This window comes from Thermobia domestica, chromosome 9 (genome assembly GCF_964235325.1).
Source record: "Thermobia domestica chromosome 9, izTheDome1.hap1.1, whole genome shotgun sequence".
NCBI lineage: Eukaryota > Metazoa > Arthropoda > Insecta > Zygentoma > Lepismatidae > Thermobia > Thermobia domestica.
Window position 1 is genome coordinate 102,025,394 of NC_137462.1, and position 22,882 is coordinate 102,048,275.

A 22,882-nucleotide genomic window follows, 5' to 3' on the forward strand; every position below is an offset into this window, starting at 1 on the left:
AATTACTCCTAAAACTAGACAAAAATTGGTGCAGTACGAATCCATATAGCTACTTGTAAAATATACAGAACAAATTTGAAATAATGTTTTAATAGATCAGTGTGTAAATAACCGAAATGTGCTGTGTTCTTACCTGTGAGATGCATATCTACGTAGAAATACATTAATGAAAGTCTACCCTGCTAAGCATGGGTTTGCCCATAAAGTAGCCATATACCACAGTTTTCAAGTGAAGTGAAGCGAAGTATCTAAAATCAGTGTCATAACCATGACGTAAAACCATAGAAATCTCCAAAAGTTAAGGGATCCATATACTTGTAAATTTATGTAAGTAATGTGTTACGTTATTTTGATGTGCAAGCAATGAAAAGATATCGGAATATTACCTATAAAGTTCTTAGTAACGTACAAATACATACTTAATACGCTAAGTATTTTTATGACATATTCAGTGATTTGCGTTATCATTGTTTATGTATCTATATACCTACCGTCGCTGACAAGCCTGTTCTCAACGGACGCACCCCCGAGCTACCACGCGGGCTACCTTGCTCCGCTCTTGCCCCTTGACTCGGTTAGATAAGATTCCTACTTTTTAGTAGCTACCTAGCACAACTTGGTTAGCGCCTTCTGCGCAGTAATTCCTATAATGTTCGTACACTGAAGCGCTCCTAAAATAAATATGCACAGAGAAATGCAAGTCCACACCCCAAAAATGATTGTTTAAGATACAAAGAGTCAATTTACTGGAAAGAAGTATACATCCAATAAATTTGGATAAATTCTAATTACGGGGGAGGGGGCAGATTTTTTTCCGTAAAAATTCCACTTTTTGGGGGGATGACTATAGCCTAATTTTGGACAGGTTAGGTTACATTTCGTCCTACTTAGCTTCATGGTTTGTATAGATCGGCAATGGCTTTCAGAAACGTGTGCACTGTATTCTCTTGTTTCTCTACCAACAACTCATTTCTCCTGTAAACTTCCTATTTTTTAAAATCTACTTTGGGGCCCCCGCAATTAGAATTAACCCATAAATTTTTGTATGCATCCGTACAATAAATCTGCACTAAAAATTTACAGAAAAGTCGAGTTTTAAGAGTGTCTGGGCCACCAGAACCCACTCCTGCATACGTCATGCTTAGTGATATGGGTAATGAGACCTAAGTCTGCACTTGAAGATATAAAACTTCAGTTGAGGTTATAATATAAAAGAAAAGAAGAAAAATCTATTATCACTCTATATTTTAATGTATGTGCGTATTTATACATAAATCGTTACATTAGATTTATTTACATAATAAGGATTTTTTCTCTAATGAGTTCGGCAAAAACTATAATTATATTCCTTAGCTCAGTGCGACAAGTTCGGAATGCCAATAGGATTAGCACATTCGTGCAAAAATGTTTAGAAGCGGAAGGACTTTGTACCAAAATATTTGGTATGTTAATTGATTATGTCAATTGGGTGTAAAATATTTTTTTAACATTTTCATATTCATGTACTGTAGTATTAGTGTTATTTTCTCATATTTCTGTAACTAAAGAAATGGGGCTAAGAATGACTTAAAACCGTAATTGCTTACAATGCTTCTTTGATATGGTGTACGTATGTTCTATAATTTGTGAGTATGTTCGAGCGAGTTAAGTTCAAGGATACCTCTACATATAATTGTTCAAATGTTAAAATGTTTTCTCTTATTACCTGTTTATCCTTGGGTTTATGTTCAGCATCCCATTCAGCACCGAGGCTATATCGAAGAACTACAACTTAAGTTGGATCACTAGGTGTTCTCGGTGCTATGATAAAAGCTACTTGAATAGTGCGACGTTGCCAGGTAGTGTCGAGTGTTTACTGGTGTCAGATAATAAAAGAAGTAATCATGAAATTCTGCTTGGATACTTACTGTAGAAATTAGTTTTCGATCCTTACTGCAATTCAAGCTAAGTTCCGCTTCTCGAACTGCAACGCTAGAATCTAGGAATTAAACGCACAAATTTGGCAACAACGCATTATGGCGTGCTGCGCAAGTTTCTTCTCAAAATCTATTTCCTTAAATGCAAATTAATATTTAAATAAAATGTGAAACATAACACAAAAAACGGTCAAACAATATATCTATTTCGTAATAAGATCGTTACTTGAAAATACTTTACTCACACAAATAAACATTTCATAAAATTGATTACTTCTAGTAAGATCTAACAGCAAGTGTCATCTTGTGTGCTCTTTGTAAAACGAATCAAACATTTTCTTTTATTTGTTCCCTTTTTGGATATCAGAAGACTCAACCAAATGAATTAGTGTCTTGTGTTGTAGCTGAAACATAACTTTATCTTATAATACAATATTTCTAATATGAAACGTTTCATTGCGCAATACTTAAGGGAGTGAGCTAAAATATGTATTGACTTCCTGGTGGTGATCCACCTTAATACTATTTTCTGTGTTCTAGTTATTTTGTTTGTCTACAATGAAATTTCCACCCCTGACTGTAGAAAAAAAATGCAGAGAAAAAGAGCCAGATCTAAAGGAAATTCGTAAGTATCTAAGGCCAAGTCTCTGGAAATAAGTCTCATTTTTTGACCAGAATTGTACCATGAATCACACGTGTTACATTGACTTTTTAAACTTGCCTGCATCTAGCAGACTTAAAATAATGGGGCTTACCGGTAACCATATCTTCATCCAGGAGAATTATCAGAAACATATAGGCCTGAAAACTGAACTATGGTTATTAAACAACACGCCACGCTGGATGCCAACATCTCAGCAATCTCTGGACATTAATCGCATGAAGAACATGTGGCACACTCTCGAAGAACGAATTCTCATATACAGGGCCATATTAAGAGGGAGCTTAGGGGGGCTATAGCCCTGGGCCTCCAGATGGATAGAGGCCTCCACTCTGCTCAAAATCTCAACTGGCTATCTAAAAAGAATCACGAAGATACAGTCATCATCATAAAATAAAATATGACCAAAAATATGAAACACATTCCCTTAACTTTCCTACTGTACTTTCACAAAAATGTATTAGGTGAAATCAGCAGGGGACACGTATTTTTTCTAGCCCCAGGCCTCCAGATTGGTTAATCCAGCCCTGCTCATATACCCTGACTTCAATAAGATTGACCACAAGCGGATTTTGTTGAACAAATGGTGAAGATCAAACAAGAAAAACTTTGGTGAAACCAATCCCACGACGATTACAAAAAACGATCAAGAGATAAGGGGCCCCACCAGATACGAGAGATGTCATCGAATCCTGATTTTTTATGAACAGTTATTGCAGTTAAATAGTATTTAGAACATACTGAGTTACGCTGGCGGTATGAGGAGGTACGCCAAATAAACCAGGGTAACTGTGATCATAGCGGCGGATACCGTCCTAGAGAGTAGCCCGAACAATCCTTCTGTCCAGGAACTCCCAGTGCATCGCGGATGCACCCAAAAACCACATCTATTGTGGTAGCTTTCTGTCCATCGACATACTATTGACACGAAACGACCCACGCGAGCGGAAATTCTGCTGAAGAATCACCTGGTCTATCACAGTTCTACTGTATGCCAGGAGGGAATGCGGGGGACGCGTCCTCCCATTTCCAGAAAATATCTGCAGCATCCTCCCACTTTCTAAAAAAAAAAAAAAAAAAAAAAAAAAATAGAATGGGCAAAGATAGGCACGGGGGACGGCGTGACGTCATCCCTACCTTTCCAGATCCACTTTTACCCCTGCTGTATGCCAAGCTCGACGTTGCTTAACTCTGCAATAAACATTCACTGGCGTCGTCCTGGCATTGAACAGAAACCGCGATCCACACAGAACTACCCTCATATTAGCCGGCAACCTTCAAGGTGTTGATAGCATGCCCACACTGCTAGCACAAACTAGCAGCCAGTATTGGCTGGTTTAAACCAGAATTTTCTTTAAAAAGAAAAGTAATTGGTTTAAACGAAAAAATTAATTTAAGAGAAACGTGCAACAAATCGTGTGAACATTATGGACAAATTTCCTCATATCTCAAAATATCCAGAAGATCTTTTCTCATACAATACAAATTCAAGAATCATGAATGTCAGTGATTTATTGAAATCATAAATATTTTCTGTGTGTATGAATGGTCCAGAGCTAGAGTGAACTCAGATGATTTGTTTCTTTATTCACTTCTTTTATTGATATACACATTTAATTGAGTCGCTATATTTTTGACTCAGTGTTCTACCTTAAAGTAAATTAGACCTAGGCAGGGACGTAGCTAAGGGGGGCACGAGGGGGCACCGGCCTCCCCAAATCTTGGCTTGGCCCCCAAATATTTATTTAAAATTATGTTACATTTTTTTTATCCGACAATAAATGAAAAATATCCATAGTAAACTGAAATGATTCATACTTATAAGAAAAGGTTATTTTTTAAAATCTATTTATAGGCTATTTGTTAAACGTTAAGTGAATGGTAATAAGAGTATAAGATCAGTAACTTTGAGGCCTGGGCATCATTTTTGTTAACCCTGGGGGGTTCTTCCAGCCCTTAGAGTGATTCCAGCCTTATAGTCGCCTTGAGGTACTAAGGGCTAAAAATCTATATGAATGCACTTTTTATAACCAACTAAGACAGAACTGAAAGGTCGATTCGACTCAAAGGTTACGAGGATCCCTCTCCCCCATTGCTGAGTTATGCAACATAGTATTTTATACTTTAATTGTTTTACTAGAAGGTATTGAGTGTAGATTTACTTTCGTATATTTATTATATTTAACAACGATTCTGGCTAAACAGATGAGAAACTATTTAGACCCCTATACAGTATGTACTGGCGCTGGCAACAGGCTGAGCGGGAAAGAGTCTTACTGAATGTGGAGTGCGCAGTGTTAAGTTTGCTATGTATGTGTTCTTGAAATTAAGTTAAATATGGAGAGGTTTATAAAATCTGGATATTTTATTTCACATGGAAAAACTGATAAACACTTGACGAGTACCTGCAGCGAAACTGATAAGGTGCATGTTGTTGCTGAGGAAAATATTCATTAGGACACTGTTGTTAAGGAAGAAGCTAACAAGTAAACCTTACGTTTGGGTGAATCGAGTTGCTGACTGAGAAACATATGAGAAAGTAGTACTAAATGTGTGTGATTTCAGTGAAGTTGTAGGTGCGAAGCTCCATGGGTTTAGGAGATACAGCTACCAGAACATCACATGGAAGTACAGAATAGTCTTCATACAGTTGGAGGTAAAAGCTCTGTAAGACCTCTTGTAACGACAAAAGGTGAATAACAAATATATGGGTACATATTAGGACTAGAGGGAAGTCATATAGTAAGGGTATACCTGATGGCGGCCATCTTGAAATCCGCCATTTTGAATTAAGGTTAAGTTTTTAAAATCGGAATAGGGTCATGTGATACATGATTTAAGGCGCAAATTTAATCAGAAGAACAATGGTGACGTTAATTTTGATTTACGCGAAATTGGTAAAAAGTTACAAGGAAATTAAATATTGTTGCAGCATATGTATTAGTCCTTTTCCCCACCTTGTAAATTTTGTGTCATTTTGAATCAGACAAAAGTTTTAAACAAAACGCGTAACATTGACACCTTATTAATAGCAAATTTTACCATAAATCCAACGTGTCACTGTTATGCGTTTTGTTTAAAACTTTTGTCTGATTCAAAATGACAGATTTGAACATGGCCGCCACCAAGGCAACTCTTACCATAGACCTAATATTTATTCACCTGCTTTTTATTTAATTATTATCATTAACACAAAATTTACAAGGTGGGGAAAAGGACTAATACATATGCTGCAACAATATTTAATTTCCTTGTAACTTTTTACCAATTTCGCGTAAATCAAAATTAACGTCACCATTGTTCTTCTGATTAAATTTGCGCCTTAACACGTTAGCTGCCATGTGGGTCCGATCGGGCCTACTGGAGTGATCTAAGAAAATGTTCTTGTAGGTCCGATCGGACCCACAATTTCTAATTCGTCGAATTGACGTTAGAGTACTTGTATTGTAAAATCCTGTCTCTACTGTTAATGAACTGTAGTGTTTCTGTTACACATAATATATGAGAAATTTACACTGTAGGTTTTGGTCTTTGATATTGATTATTAACGCCGCTAGGGGCGCTAAATCCCAAGTAACAAGCATTTGCTGCTTTTGTAGACCCGATCGGACCTATGTGTTACTTTATCAATGACATGCTAAAAAGTTTAACAATGGATTCATTATTTATTCTAATTTATTTTCACAAGATGTCAGTGTCCCTGTCATTTGCTGAATTTTCAAAAAAGTCCAGATCACTACACTGCTATTACTAATGAGATCGAGTTTTGCGCATATTTCTTCGTTTTTCATTGCATAAAGATACTACTTATTAGCACTAAAAACAAGATGAATATATCCACACTTCTCACTTCTGCACATGTAGTAATAAACAAATAATTTTCTAACAGAGTTGCCAGTTCAGCTGTAATTTATCCCCTTACCCATAAACAAAATATACACACGTAGGTCCAATCAGACCCCCAACTTTTATGCACGCGGATTCAATACCTTGCCTTAGATTATGTTTCAATATTAATATTATGTTTAAAAAATATGAACAAAACAAGAATAATGTAAGTAAGTACGCTTGGCACTCTACCGGTGAACAACAAAATTCACCATTGGCAGCTAACGTGTTAAATCATGTATCACATGACCCTATTCCTATTTTAAAAACTTAACCTTAATTCAAAATGGCGGATTTCAAGATGGCCGCCGTCAGGTATACCCTTACTATATGACTTCCCTCTAGTCCTAATATGTACCCATATATTTGTTATTCACCTTTTATCGTTACAAGAGGTCTTACAGAGCTTTTACCTCCAACTGTATGAAGACTATTCTGTACTTCCATGTGATGTTCTGGTAGCTGTATCTCCTAAACCCATGGAGCTTCGCACCTACAACTTCACTGAAATCACACACATTTAGTACTACTTTCTCATATGTTTCTCAGTCAGCAACTCGATTCACCCAAACGTAAGGTTTACTTGTAAGGAAGTTGCTAGCACTTCACAACAAAACATTCATGTGAATGACTTATTTTCAGAGGTCCAAAGAAACTGGAGAGATTTTGGTTCTACAAAACCACGCATCTAGAGAAGTGATAACTGCCCGTTGCGAGTGCTTAAAACGTATAGTGGCGATTATGATCCATTTAGTTTGACAGGGATTGACTTTACGAGGCAAAGATGAAGATGACAAAGTTTAAATAAAGAGAATTTCTAGCAAATATTCGAGTTGTTACGATGTTTTGACCCTTTTTTAAAGAATTCGCAGCGCTAGGGAATACCACTTATTTGTCCCCAGAAATTCAAAATGAAGATATCTTATGCTGCGGTGAGGAAATCATCAATGTCATTGTAAGTGAACTGAATGCCGCTGGGAAGTTCAGTGTTATAGCTGATGAAACAAAAGATATCAGTGTTTCTGAACAACTTAGTGTTTGCATGAGATATGTAAAAAAATCTAAAACGGTAGAGCACTTTTTGAAATTTGAGATAAATGCTGAATACATATCGAAAACAATTATCGAAACTTTGGCTTCTATAGGTGTTAATAAGGACTCAAAATGCATTGGACAAGCTTACAATGAGGCGAGCATTATGAGAGGCCACATAGGTGGTGTGCAAAAGTTATTTCAGAAGTCTTATCCCCTCGCACTGTATATCCATTACTATGTGCACCAGTTAAATTTAATAATATTTAATAATTGTAGAAGTGTGTTCGTTCGAACAAGCAAATACCTTTTTTTTATTTATTGCAGACTGTACCTAATTATTTCTCTGTGTAAAAGCTTATAGACGATAAAGCAAGCTCAGACAGCGTTAGGTTTGGAGCAATCCAGTATACCTGGCCTTTCAGACATTCGTTGGTCTTCACATACCGGTATTTGTTCACTGAACGCTGTGAAAAAGAATTATGGAGCTATAATCTCTGCATTAGAGGGTAAGGATGCTAAGAAGACTACTGAAGCTGATTGTATTGAGAACAAACTGAAATCATTCGCAATTGTTTCATGCTTGATTGTTTTTAGTAAGATTGTGGGAATTATTAGTGACCTGAATAATTTTCTACAAGGAGAAGATATTATCCTAGCAGACGCCCAGCTACCTATTTGTTCGGTTGTTGGAGCCATAAAATAACTTAAAACAGAAGAAAATTCATTGCGTCTCTACATTGAAGCATTAGAGTTTGACACACAAAATGGTGTAGAATGTTTTAATCAACCAAAGAGCAGAGAAAAGCGAGATAATAGTATTATGAAAGGTTTTCTTTTTTCCGTTAGTGTTCCGAAGAGATACACTATTGGGTAGTATTTCACTATCCAAAAGTACATGTTTCAGAATCCTAAGGTACTCACGAAACAACTTGTATAGAGGAAGTTTGGCAACTTACATATAATTTGAAGTACTCACCAACTACCTCTATAAAAATTGTTGCGGAAATACCGAAGGATTGTGAAACTTGGGTATTTGGATAGGGCACATATTAATTTCCAAGTGAAGTCTTGACCCGACTACGGTAGATCCCATAGTTTCGAAGCTATGGACCTTTAAAGTATATATATATATATATATATATATATATATATATATATATATATATTCGGCAGCCTATAACTCCGAAAGGAAGCATTTGTGCACCCAGGTTGGTCTATAATTTTTGTCCTATCTTGTCGTCAGGAATTGCCTCACGTTGTCGGTGTTGTTTTGAAACACCCTATATATATATATATATATATATATATATATATATATGTGTGTGTGTGTGTGTGTGTGTTATTTCATTTGCAAATATGCGCCCCCCCCCTGGACCTAGGGTTGCAATATTACCAGATTTTAGCGGGTACCACCCGATTTTCAAGTCCTATATTCGTTCGCCGTTAATCATCTCTTAATCACTAAACACCACCCGCATTTTTGGATTGGAGAAAAATCTAACACGCCTTTGTTGATAAAGTGTTGTTATATTCAACGTAAACCGCTACATCTATGTGCTAATCTCAATCGCCATTGAACTAAATTTGGACTCGCGGCAGTCTCATGCTGTGAGTCTTTTCAGAAATGATTGCAAATTAAATTGCGGTATCCTTAGCATTTTGTTTAGATTAGATTCATTATTAATATTTTTTCTTTTAAAATGTTTATGCTGCATTTCATATATTGCAAGTTGGTATGTTAGTACGATTTCAAGTAACAATCTTTAAAAATGATTAGAAATTTTATAAGAGATGCACCAAAACTCCTAAATATGATTTACCTTTCTTATAAAAATTTAGAAATTATTGTGTGTTTCTTAGAGGAAAATCCGTATGAACAATATCTGCCATATATATCATTTGTTGTTGTTGTTGTTGTTGTTGTTGTTGTTGTTGAAAACTTGCCTTACAGGTATCCTTACAATTAAAGATGTTACTGTAATACTTACCTTACAATTCGAGACTCACATTTGTTGAACTTAATAAAACATTAAAGGCAAAAACTAAATTTCCTTTACTTTAGTTTCGTTAGAAAGGTATATTGGAAGTGTTTCTTAACAACGAAATCATTTAAAGAAAAAGGAAAAAATGGTTCGAAGGATCCCAGGTCAGTATTTGTAATATACAAGTTCACATCAATATTTACGGTTTACAATCTCCCACTTTTCTAATTTTAAAATATAGCATCCCTAATTAGACCTGTACTTTGCAGTCTTTAGAAATTGTTCATTTATTTTATCAATACGAGGTCTTGTATGTATAGGTATAATTTTGTGCAGTGATTTTACTTGTGCAGTTGCGTATCTTCCCCCCCCCCCCTTTAAAGTGACTCTAAAAATATTCACAAGTTTGCAAGATGAGTGCAACGTGTTTCTATAAATTAGATAAGTCGGTAGTCTAGTCGTCTTTCTAATCAAGAGATTCTGCGTTCGAATCCAGATGGGTTGGAATCCTTTGTATAAAAGGAGTGCTGGTTCTCATTCCACTTTAAGTATTAGGGTTGCCAGATAAATAAAATGAAGATGTTACGATTTTTAGAAAAAAATATACAAAAGATATATGCAGCGTTCCCACAATCTGGAAAATGAGTAAATGTCAGGGAAATGAAAACATGTCAAGAAAAGTCAGGGAAATCATGCATTTTGCGTAAAATGTCATGGAAAGTCAGGGAAAGTAAATGTGCAAGACAATTCATGAAGTGTAAGTTATGTTTCTTCAAAACTGTCACATCAGAGCTTGAACCATTTTATAGGAGATTCCAGAGTCTTGATCCATTTGTTTGTTTCCTGTACTCAGAACTTCTATCTCTCTTAAGGAGTCTTAATGAGTCGTTTTGTCAAACAAAGCATTATGAAACTTGCTGACAGTGCAGTGAAGCTTCTTGCTTTGGATTTGACTGCAAATGAAAATTTACTAGAAATAACAAAAGCAGACATTGGTTTCAAGACAAAAAAGCTAATGAAAGAACTGATAGCATCAGATAAAGATAAATTAGCTTTCAGGCTTGACTGTCTAAACTTTTTACTGGGCACAATCAAGAAGATTGTGGAAAGGAGCCCTCTGAAGTACAAAGTAGTACCTGCTCTTTCAGCTTTGAACTCCAGGCTAGAACTTACTCAGACTATGATGAAACGCATTTTACAAACTTTGAATGAGCATAACAGAATATCTGATTCTGTAGCTGAGAAAGCAAAGTGTCAATTTATGTCTGTCTGTACTGAAATCCAGGGATCTCTTGTAATTGACTTCAGAGAAAACGAAAAGAAGAAGGGCAGCATCCGTGCAGATGATTTCTTTAGACATTTTCGAGTAAATTGCTATTTTTTATTTTCATCTTCGGTAAACTACCCTTATTTTTAAGAATAGAAAGAAAATTCGGAAAAGCCTACTGGGAAATCATATAAAAACTTTATGTTTAAAATTAGATCTTCATACGTTGAACGGTATGGCCTCTAGGCGAGTGTACATCAAAATGAATGGACTAATAGACAGGCAAATGTCAAGAAATCACTTTTTCGGTATCTATGGGCCATTAAACGTGTAAATCCGTTGGAATCGAAATCGATTTTTTCACGACCACCATACTTTCTTCTCTCCTCTCGTTGCTCGAAAGTAAAAAAGTAAAGTACACAGTGGGAAATCTTATGGCTCGGATTCCACGTTAAGCCGTAGGTCCTTGTTTGATATAACGTCGATGTTGAAACAGATGCCACATGTTGCACATTTTTTTTCCTTTTAACTGCATTTTAATGAAGATAGCCTCTCTTAACAGTCGCACATTCCTTTTTTATAGTTCAAATATGCCTGCAGGATATATCAAAATTCACACAAGCACTTGGAGTTCTACCTTTACGCGTATTGGTTCAGAGTAACTTCTGCTCCTAACATTAGTATATCACGATCGGTCGAAACTGCGATATAATCGAGACGATGTTGATAGACGAAGGGTAAGATGCTAAAACCAAATTATTATTAAGCTAGGTAGGAGATAAAAACGGAACCTGTTGTATTTCTTTCTGATTATTAAGTTATATTATTAGGTTGTGTTGTTAACTTGTACTACTTACTTTTCTAAAACTACTTCACTTTTCAATATACTGGGTTCTTTTTCTTCCTTATCTGCATTTTTCTCTGCTTCAATCGCAATATATTTTGGGCGGATCTTCTGGTCATATAGAGCGTTTATGTATTCCTTTCATACTCGAAGGATTCTTTCTTTGGTAGTCAGTAACTAGGGTATGTAACCAGTGACGTTATTCTAATTTTTTTAACAACCGGTTCTCTAGATGCATACATGTTTTATACAACTATGTATATGAGAGAGAGTAGATGAATAGGTAGATAAATAGATGTAACTTTCTTAGGAAACAAACCATAAGGTAGACAAAAGCAATTTTTTACTGGATACCACAAGTGACAAATAGGGACGTACAAGCATCGTAATACAAGGTGGTGTGACGAAATTAGGTAGCACTGCGAATATCTTGGAAACGAATTATCCAAGATAGATGGTTGTCAAAAAGTATCGGAAAGATTAAACCATAAGTGAATCGACAATTGTTGACAATAGTATATATGCGTTTCAAATATAAATAACCCTCACCACTACACTAATGTGATCTCAGTTCTCATTGATATCTGAGCATTTGAGGTGAAGAAATAAACACTTAGGCCTATACCTTGTTCTGAGAGATTACATGTTTAACCCTGTAACTGTAAAAATTTCTAAAAACAAACATAGTTAAACTAAAATTTACTGTTCCTGTGCATAATTGGGTAAAATTTACTGTTAAGTCTCGGTATAACAAATGGTTCTGTGAACTCGAAATATTTTAACAACCGGTTGTAGCGAACCGGCTGAATAGCACCACTGTATGTAACCGAATGAATTTTACAGAATCTATTAAGAAATTCAAAATGAAGAAATACCAGTATTGGTAACAGCAAGTGTTTTTCTCATCTTGAATACCCTGAATTCTGCATACTTAGTCAAGTAATATTTTTGCCTCACATCAGAGTTAAAGGATGCCTTGAAAATCACTAAAGAACTCAAAGCTGTGAGAAAAAAGTGGTTGCGGGGAATGGAAATTCGGTTTCGCTGCCAGCACTGATATGACCAGTGATGATTTCAGAAGATGCTACAGGAGGAATTTCAATATACTGGAGGTGAAAAGTATACTGCAAAAATACTAGGAAACCATGTTGAGGACGAAAGGAAATATAGGCCGGGAGAATTACCCCTTCCCCGGACCACGCTTTGAAATTATCCTTGAATGTGACTACCCTCTTGTAGAACACTGACAAAGAAGTATTGAAGATGATTTCGATACGAAGAAGTAAGATGGTTGGCTGCAATATGAGACACGGAAGAATCAGTGTTAGCTATTAAGGGAACAGCAGAAGGAAAATTATCCAGATGAAAGCTGCGATTGAAATATACGGACCCAGTAACACGATGTGAAAGGGAAGAAAAGCGACAAGGAAGTAAAAAAATCTATCTTAGGATATTAAAAGAATGAAATGCTGCATTAAATCAATTGAGAGATTCGTGATCTAAAAGAAGATACGATATTATATTTGTGATGTGTGCCCTTGAGTAGAATAATACAAGCAATATTATTTAGTCTCATTTGTAAACCACTGCTGTATAGTATGTTGAAACATAAACTATTACTAACTAATAAAAATATGGATATTTAACTGCATGTGTGAAATTTTAATTAACATACTTGAATTCGAATTTATATCCATATCTGCATTGGTACATACGTTCAATAGATGCTGTGATTGTTTTTTTCTAATCAATGAGAAAGATTAAAATATTCCACATTTACTAAAATTTTTGTTTGTAGTTTTGTACGCAAAGTTTTCTTCACCGACATTTTCATAAAATAAAACAATGTGAACTTATAATTTAACGTATTATTATTTTAGAACTAAAACCAGCAAGAATCCCATTATAGCTTTGTGTGATGTATAAAAATAACATATATAAAATAGAAAATCACATAGATTAAAGTTTACCAATGACAGATATGAACATAGTTATTAATTAACTGAAAATGTGATATAAAGTTTTATTTGGTAAATATGAATGGCTGAAAACACCATAAGCGACCTTTCGCTATAAGTGACGTTTCGTTCAAAATTGAGACAAGTTTATAACTACACACAAGAAGATTTATTTGTGTAAAGAGATCCAAAGAGAGTAATGTTATTTGCCAGAGCTATACCTTGACTGATCTCATGAGTTCCATATAAAAGTGCGATTATAAACAACTATGGATGATAAAGATGATGATATGTAGTTGTTTATAATCGCACTTTTATATAGAATTTATAAGATCAGTCAAATTTAAACTCGTTTTTGTTTCAAACAAGTTTTATGCACTTATATTGTTATGGTTTTCAGCCATTCATACCTTGTATGCACATTTTAAATTTTCAGATAACAGATAGCACTTCAGATAGCTTCTTTCTATTTTAATCTTTTAGAAGTGATTGATTTGCATATACGTCCTTTGTTAACACCGGAATATGAGCCAGTCTTGTATTCTTTAACCGGTAATTGAACTCAAGACCTCGTGTACCAAAGGTCTAGCCACATGACAAAGAAGTCTTGTTTTCAGAGTTGAGATTTAGAATAACATTCCATTGAAACTAAGTTGATTGTGTTTATTTATTAAATTTTCAATGAAAATAGCATTATTATGTTACTTGTTGTAAAACATGCTTGTTCAAAAGTTGACAGAAACTATTATAACAAATGATAAAACAGATAACAGTTCAAATAGAAAATTAATCATTTCTGTGTTGCTTATGTATTCGTACTATGAGTCTTTTCCAATGCTGGTAAAAAATAAAAGTTTTCAAAGACAATTAATGATAATAATGACAATAAAATAGAAGAAAAAGGAAAGAGCAAAATGAATTTTAATTGATTAAGATTATTTGAAAACTTATGGAATTCTCCTCGTATTTCATCTTCGATCTATTTTTAAAGTACTTCAATCATATTTAAAAGAATTGTAACTATATGAAGACACATGATTATATGCATCCAATGATTTGCAAACAGCATATAAACTAATAGCATATATACTGGTATATGGAATTTAGTGGAATCTAGTAGAACCTACAGCAACAGTATGTCATCCTTGAGACTACCTTTCCTTTTCTAATGTGGTACGTTTAACATTTCATAAAGCAAATTTCTGTACATTATAGAGAGGAAAATATACTATGACATTATCCCACTAGTTCTATAACTCAAACATGATTGATTAAAATGAATCTTCAAAGTAAAAGTAAGACGGAATATAGTGAAATGTTGCTACAAGAGAAGCACTCATTCAAAAATTTGTGAAGATATTAACCAAAGACCTCATAACAAGAACCTCTTATTAGGGCATGACAAACAGAACTCAAGCATTTATGAAATTTAAATGTAGGGTGTATCAGATAGTCATTGTTTGCCTAATTGTGAGTAAATGTTATATCAACATCTCAATAGTATTTGTTGGAAAGTCATTTTAACTTGGAATTGTGCGTTTGTTAACACTCATACGTCATACCTACCTTTCTATATAAACATCCTGGTTTTTAATAAGTCTATTTTTTCAAAGTTTTGACATGGATATAAAATACATAAATTATAATAAACTATAATTATAAATTATAATAAATTACACAGGCCTACAGAAAAAAATTTTTTCTTGGTGCCTAAAATTTTAGAGCTGATTTTAACTATGTGTGGGGCGCTGAATCCAATAATGTAAGCAGTTTTTTTCTATCAGCTCTACTTTGGTAGATACAGGCTACTGTACCAGTAGTGTTATTTACGTTACAATGTGTGGAAGAAATATTACAATCCAAAATAAATATGTAAATTATAAATGATGTAACCACTATTTCTGCATGCTTCTTGCAATAGTATACAAAATAAGCAAAAGAAATACAAATATTCTCGTAATAACAAGTTTGAATATGATCTTATAAACTCTGCAACTCAAATAAATCCTACTGTGCTCTATAGAGATTTCTATTTGGAAGAACGGCGCTCTTTTCTCATTAGTGCTGCTATCTGTCGGTACTAAACGGAAACTAGTCATATAGTAGTTCCAGGAACGTCCACTAGATTGCATTGGTATTCTACTTGGCTAGTGGATCGTAGTTGTTGTCTTGCAGGTGGAGTGACATGTTGGAACATGTGAGTTTTGTTCTGAAATCATAACTTGTATCGCGTATACTAAGGCTTTATATTTAACATCCGTGTTAGTGGCCTGAACATAAAATGAGTTCAAGTCGAAGAAGTTGTGTTAACCATCCTGATGTGTTTTGCTACATATGTGGTGAGTACACATTTAAAGACAATAGAAAACATATCAGTGACTTTGTAAAAAAAGCATATCATGCATATTTTGGTGTACGCCTAGGGGACCAAGATAAAACGTGGGCTCCACATATTGTGTGTAAAATGTGTACTGAACACTTGCGACAGTGGACAACTGGAAAAAGAAAAAGTCTTAAGTTTGGTGTTCCAATGGTTTGGAGGGAACCCACAAACCATGTTGATGACTGTTATTTCTGCCTGGTAAATGTTACGGGTATGAATAGAAATAACCGGAACAAGTGGACATATCCTGATCTGCCTTCAGCAAGACGTCCAGTTGTTCATTCCGATGAAATACCAATCCCAAAGTTTCACCACTTGCCAGAGCTTTGTGAGACTGAAAACGAACGTAGTGAACATTCTTGTGACATGGATGATGGAAGTGACAGTGATTATGAGGGAATGTCAACAATTCCTCAACAGTTTAATCAAGATGAGCTAAATGATCTAGTTAGGGACCTTAATCTTTCAAAAGAATCGTCTGAATTACTTGCTTCCAGATTGAAGGAGAAAAACGTACTAGAACAAGGAACTAAAATCACATTCTACCGAACAAGGGAAAAGGAATTTTTACCATTTTTCACTGAAGACACAAATCTCGTATTCTGTCACGATGTTAGAGGTCTCCTAGAACACATGGGTCTTCCAGAATACAATCCAGATGATTGGCGCCTGTTTATTGATAGCTCCAAGCGAAGTTTAAAATGCGTCCTTCTACACAATGGCAATAAATATGGCTCAATTCCAATCGCTCATTCAACACGACTGAAAGAAGAATATGAAGCAATTGCTTTGGTTATGGAAAAAATTAAATATCAGGACCATCAGTGGGTGATTTGTGTGGATTTAAAGATGGTGAACTTTCTTCTTGGACAGCAAAGTGGCTACACAAAATATCCTTGTTTTCTATGTCTGTGGGATAGCAGAGACAAAGCAAACCATTGGTCAAAAAAAGAGTGGCCGCAGAGAGACGACATGGTTGTTGGTAAGAAAAATATTATTAACATGCCTATTGTTGAGTGTGACAAAATCATTTTGCCACCTCTACATCTCAAGCTCGGTTTGATGAAGCAGTTTGTAAAGGCGCTAAATAAGGACGGGCCGTGCTTTGCTTACATGGGAAACAAGCTACCTCAGATCAGCACAGAAAAATTAAAAGCTGGAATATTTGATGGTCCCCAAATAAGACAACTCATGAAAGATCCGGCTTTCGTGGAGTCCATGAATGAGACTGAACGTAGAGATTGGACCTCATTTGTAGAAGTTATCAAGAATTTCCTTGGCAATAATAAAGCTGATAACTATGTTGAGCTAGTGAACCAGATGCTTAATGCATTCCAAAAATTTGGATGTAATATGAGTATCAAAATTCATTACCTGCACAGCCATTTGGACCGTTTCCCAGACAACGTAGGCAGTCTGAGTGAAGAACAAGGTGAAAGATTTCACCAAGATATTAAAACAATGGAGGACCGCTACCAAGGAAGATGGGATGCCCATATGATGGCAGATTACTGCTGGAACCTAAAAAGAGACTGTGCAAAGAAACATTCAAGGATGTCACGAAAACGAAGCTTCCGAAGTGTTGAATAGATCGTTTTGAACAAATTATTTGATTTTTTATTCATAAAAACTATTATAAAATGTAGTTACAGAGTTATTATGTACTTGATGTTTGTGTTTATATGGTTTTCATTATTTTCAAAGTGTTCCAAATAACAGATTTAAATGTCATAGTTTTCTTTTCACTTACAGTAAAACAGCACCTATGCAATTTTCAACGTTGTAGCAGGTCAGTCTTGCAATTCCTATATCTCAAAAACTAAAGCTGTTAGGGGAAAACTAACGCCATATTTGGATTCAGCGTCCCAATTCTACTTCAAATCAGCTAAGAAACACCCGGCACCAAAACCACTGTAAGCCAGTGTTATATATAATACATTAAAAAATCCAAAATTTAAACAAAGTGAAATTTAAAAGAATAGTAAGGTGCAAACAAAGTTATATAAATAAGGGATTTTAAAGTTTAAATTGAATTTTTGAATCCTGTTTTTTTTTTTTCAAATTTCTCAAATAAAGGCGAAAAAATCACTGTGAAAACAAAAAATCCACGTACTCAAAAATCTACATATGGAAAATAAATTATTTATTGTATGTGGAATAAAAAGATAAACTATGATTGGAAATCCGTCATTGATCTTTTTATATCTTTTCTTCTCCGTACCAAAATTTTGTTCATTAGGGTAAGTTTGAACTTCAAAAATAAATAATAATTTAATTAAATACTGTATAATTTTCATATTTTCAGATCCAGCAAACATTCGTTTTCCATTACTAGAAACTCCTATTCATCTATATAGTTCTCGTGATAAAGCTCCCGATTGGTTAAAGCAAGCAGATTGTGAGATTCGGAATGCGGATGGATTTGTAGTGCTAACAACAGAGTACAATTGTGGTGTTCCTCCTGCGTTGTCAAATATGCTGGATCATTTTCCACCATCGTCATTCTGTCATCGGCCATGTGGGATTTGTTCATACACTACTGGTTAGTAAACATATTTCTACACTTCTTTTCTAAAGCCAAATCGATTGAATTATATGAAATGTAAAAGTCAATAAAAGATTCATTAAAATGTGCTATGAAAACAAAGTAAAACTTATGTATTTCACATAATTTTCATGGAGACATCTGTATTTAAATAACTTAAACTTTTGACCTTTTGGTGTTCCATTCGTGCTTTGTTTATTTTAACTGACGTTTCAAAGAGAACTTACTGTCTTTATAATGAGAGCTTCTGTTTGGTAATTCTAGTGATAAAGAAAGTAAGCATATTTTGAAACGCCACTTAAAATAAAGAAAAAACACGGGTAGAACACCCAAGACGACGCTAGGCAATTTGCCAACCCTTGCAATAGCATCATTTTCTATCTCCTGCAATAACATCATTTGGCACCCTCTACAGTAGTATCACTTGCCACTCTTCCTTCTCCATAAAGAACACATTTTTGCCTTGTAATACAGAGACAGCTTCTATGGTACGCGACCAGTAATTTGTTTACCTACAGAACTCGCACTAGACGTTCTGGTTTGCTATGCTTTTTCCTATTCTTCGCTGGAGTCTTAACCCACTATTGTGTTAGCATATTTTTGTAGAATTTAATTTTTATTTGGGTTTTCACGCTTTTACCCACTTTGGGATTTGCTGACACCTCATCTAGGTAGTACTAAGTGTATTTTTTCATTTAAAGCTCTGTGATATATATATATATAAATTTAGCCGCTATGGATCGCTTGAACCCAACTGTTGATGACTTTGGGAATGTACGAAATATTAATAATTCATCGAAATTAATTTATGTCAAATATAATATTCTATGTATTCTAATATTCTATCTATCTATATACAAAAAAGAAATGAAGATATTTACAGCCTCTTGTTAACTTCTCATCTTGAGGGGTGAAGAACCACAAAATTATACATGCTTAATTATACTGTCATTCTTAAAGTGAATCATTACTCTATTCTTTTTTTAAAGAAACTATTATTCATTTCATACTCGCAAAATAGGAAATAAGGGCAGTATACTTCAAGGTTTGTCTGATTTCGGTTCAATTGAGATTATGACAAGTTCTTTCTTTTGATTTACAATCATTGTAAAGATTAAGTAAGTTTCAATTTAAATGTGTTCTTCTTGCCGCTTGCAACTGTTACAACTATTGACAGTAATATATGTACTTAAGGCTACTTGCGGCATTGGGAGTAAAATCATTTTCAATAATAAAATGTACAACATTTGTTGTGTTGATTCGATTGTCTGTTTTGATTTCAGTCTGGTAGACGACAACTCAATCCACTTCTTACGAGACTTTTCAATTGGCCATGTTTATTAAGATAAGCATGAAAATGCCCCAAACATAATCCCCATCTGAAATGATTTGCGAAATAATATCCGTGGAATACAACTTGCAAAAGGAATATAAAACTTTTTTTTTCTTTCGTTAAAATACACCAACCTAGTCTTAAACCATTGGTGTGACAACCCTTTCAGGGCTGAGTCGCTCGAACACTATCTGTTAGAGACAGGCTAAACGACGTTTCTAATAGCCTAGCAACGAACACTTGGTGAACATGTTGCGTCGCTTTACCACAAATAGGCTTACCTGGAGCTTCCTGGATCTAGTAGTTGTCACATCTATTATATTCGCTTGATTCCCCAGTTTGACTCAGGACGCTGGGTAGAAGCCGAAATTGGAACGCACCAGCCGAGAATCGAACCCGAGACCACGTAGACGTGAGTCCAGCACTCTAACCAATAAACCGTAAATCCACCTAGAATACACCAACCTCGATCTATTAATATATTCATCGTATTTTAGTTCACGTGTATAAAGGTGACGTGAACATTTTCTACTATTTGAGTTACATGTCAAAACAAAATCAGTCCCTGGTCTCTCTAGAAGCCCTTTAGTACCAATTTTTGGGGTTGGATTTTTTTTTTCTTTTTATTATTATCTGCCTTCACTGATAGTAATTTCGAAATTGCTGGATCCACTATTAGAAGTAATTGTCACTTCTTTTTTAGTGGTTTTACATAATGCATCATCATGTATTACGTTTCTTTCATCAGTTTCTAAATATTTATTTATTTATTTATTTATTGAACAATTTCCCAGATACAGCATAACTTTGCCATTTTACACAGGGACATGCTAACAAAAGAAAGAAAAAAAACAAGACAACAATAACAACAACATAGAAAAAAAAGAGTGTAAAAGTAAAACTATTCCGTCAAAGCTCGTTTAATTGCTCTTTCAAACACTGGGTAGCTCGAAAAAATGTCCACATCAGTTGTTACTTGATTATAACTGTTTGGTATTCTATAAAAAAGAGACCTCTGTATAACAGCCAACCAAGGACGGGCAAGATAGAATAGGTGGGTATTCCGAGTGATGCGGGAAGGGACACGTAAGGATAGTTCCTGAAGTAATATTTCCGATCTTAAGGTTCCATTAACTATTTTATGTAGATATTTCAGGTCAGAGATATTTCTGCGTACTTCAGGAGTCTGAATATTAAGATGTCGCAAGAGCTCCTTCTTAGATAATATTCGAAGTGCAGGAACACGAAATCGGACTATAGCAATGAAGAAATTGAGAACAGAATCAAGTCTGGAGAGATGTGTAGGTGCTGCCATGGCCCATATGGAAGAGCAGTATTCGATCTTGGGCGCTATTAAAGTCTTATAAAAAGTTGCTAATGAAGAAACAGTGCGTAGTTCGGTGAATCGATAAAGAAGTCCCAACATGCGCATTGAATTCTTTAGTATTGAGGAGATGTGGTCAGAGAAGGTGAGTTTTGAATCAAAGATGACACCAAGATCGTTATGACTAGCAGAATGTGTGATAGGGGAATCGTTGATATGGTATGTGGAGGGAACAGGAGACTTTTTCAAAGTAATAGTAATACTGTCACATTTCTTACTGTTGAGTTTCAAGTGCCACATTTCACACCAGCCTGTAAGGTAATTTATGTCTTCCTGCAGAGCAATTGTGTCATGGAGACACGATATTTCTCTGTATAACTTACAATCGTCAGCAAAAAGCAGAAGGCCACTAGGTTGAGCTGATAAGTGCGTGTAGAGATCATCCATATACAGGACAAACAGTAGAGGCCCAAGTACACTCCCCTGAGGCACCCCTGAGATCACGGGTCGGGGGTCAGAAGTCGCCCCTGAAAGAACAACTCTCTGTTTACGGTCCTTCAAGTAGCTTGTGATTAGAGAGAGAAATTTGCCATGTACATTAAATCTATTGGAGAGTTTATGAAGAAGATGAATGTGACTGACAGAATCAAAGGCCTTCGAGAGATCAAAGTAGATAACATCTAATTGAGTATTGTTATTCATACATTTGACTGCACAGGAAAGAAGAGTACTTAAGTTTGAGAGACTTGAGCTTTTCGGTAGAAAGCCGTGCTGAGAACTATGGATGTAAGGTGAGGTGAATTTAAGTAGCCTGTCTTTAATTATTTTTTCGCAGATAATTGATATTACAGAAAGAAGAGATATTGGCCTATAGGAGGATACATGATCTTTAAGTCCTGATTTATATATTGGGGTCACGTGAGCCAGTTTCCAACTGGTGGGATAATACCCTTCCTTGAAGCATCTATTGAATAAGATAGATAGAGGAACCGCAATAACTGAAGCAGTTTTGTTGAGAAAGAGAGGACTAATTTTATCAGGTCCAAGTGATCTATGTGGAGATAACGATAGCAAGAGAGCCAGAACTTCGCCCGGGGTGGTAGAGAGAATGGATAAGGTGTCCGAACAGATGGGGTGGAGAGGGGGGAGATGGGTTGTAGAGGAAAGGGAAGTAAATGTTTTGCAGAAGTAGTTATTGAAGAGGTCTGGTCTTTGATCATCACTCGCTTCAGTATTTTCATCTTGAATTGTTGCCGGTATGCCCGGAGATTTTGTTCTAGATTTAATTACAGACCAAAAGACTTTAGGGTTACTAACAGTAAACTCACCAATTGAGTCCATGTATTCAAAATATTTACGTCGCTGTACCTTCTTGGCAAGACTTCTAATTCTAGCAAAGTTTTTATATGTGTAGTCACTCGGATGTGATTTGCGCAAGAAACCACATTGTTCAAAATATTGCGTTCTTTTTCGGACATCCTTTTCCGATACTGACACGCACACATTCAATAATTTTCCATAACACATTACGAAGTTAAAATATTTTAATCGATGGTATTCATTGTCAGTTTATCAGAAATCAAATATATTAATTAGCTGTTACCTCGCCATTAAACTACGAAGGGAGGAGGGGGAGACCGTTCAAATCCAGTTTTTACAAGAATATAGAATTGGACACTTTGAATTAAGTCTCGTTGTGTCTGTTGTGCTATTTTTTTTAAATCTACATATTATGTTAGTTATAAA

At 35.2% G+C, this 22,882-nt stretch overlaps 1 protein-coding gene across 1 annotated transcript in view; it reads left to right on the plus strand.

Moving 5' to 3' along the window:
• The first annotated feature begins 1,235 nt into the window (after nucleotides 1-1,235).
• The window catches only part of LOC145694059 (uncharacterized), a 33,786-nt gene continuing 12,139 nt past the window's right edge, over nucleotides 1,236-22,882 (plus strand). The window contains exons 1-2 of the mRNA XM_081770202.1: nucleotides 1,236-1,442; nucleotides 18,240-18,476. Coding sequence (XP_081626328.1) covers nucleotides 1,319-1,442; nucleotides 18,240-18,476 — 361 coding nt within the window. The 5' untranslated portion in view covers nucleotides 1,236-1,318. The remainder of the gene's footprint in view (nucleotides 1,443-18,239; nucleotides 18,477-22,882) is intronic.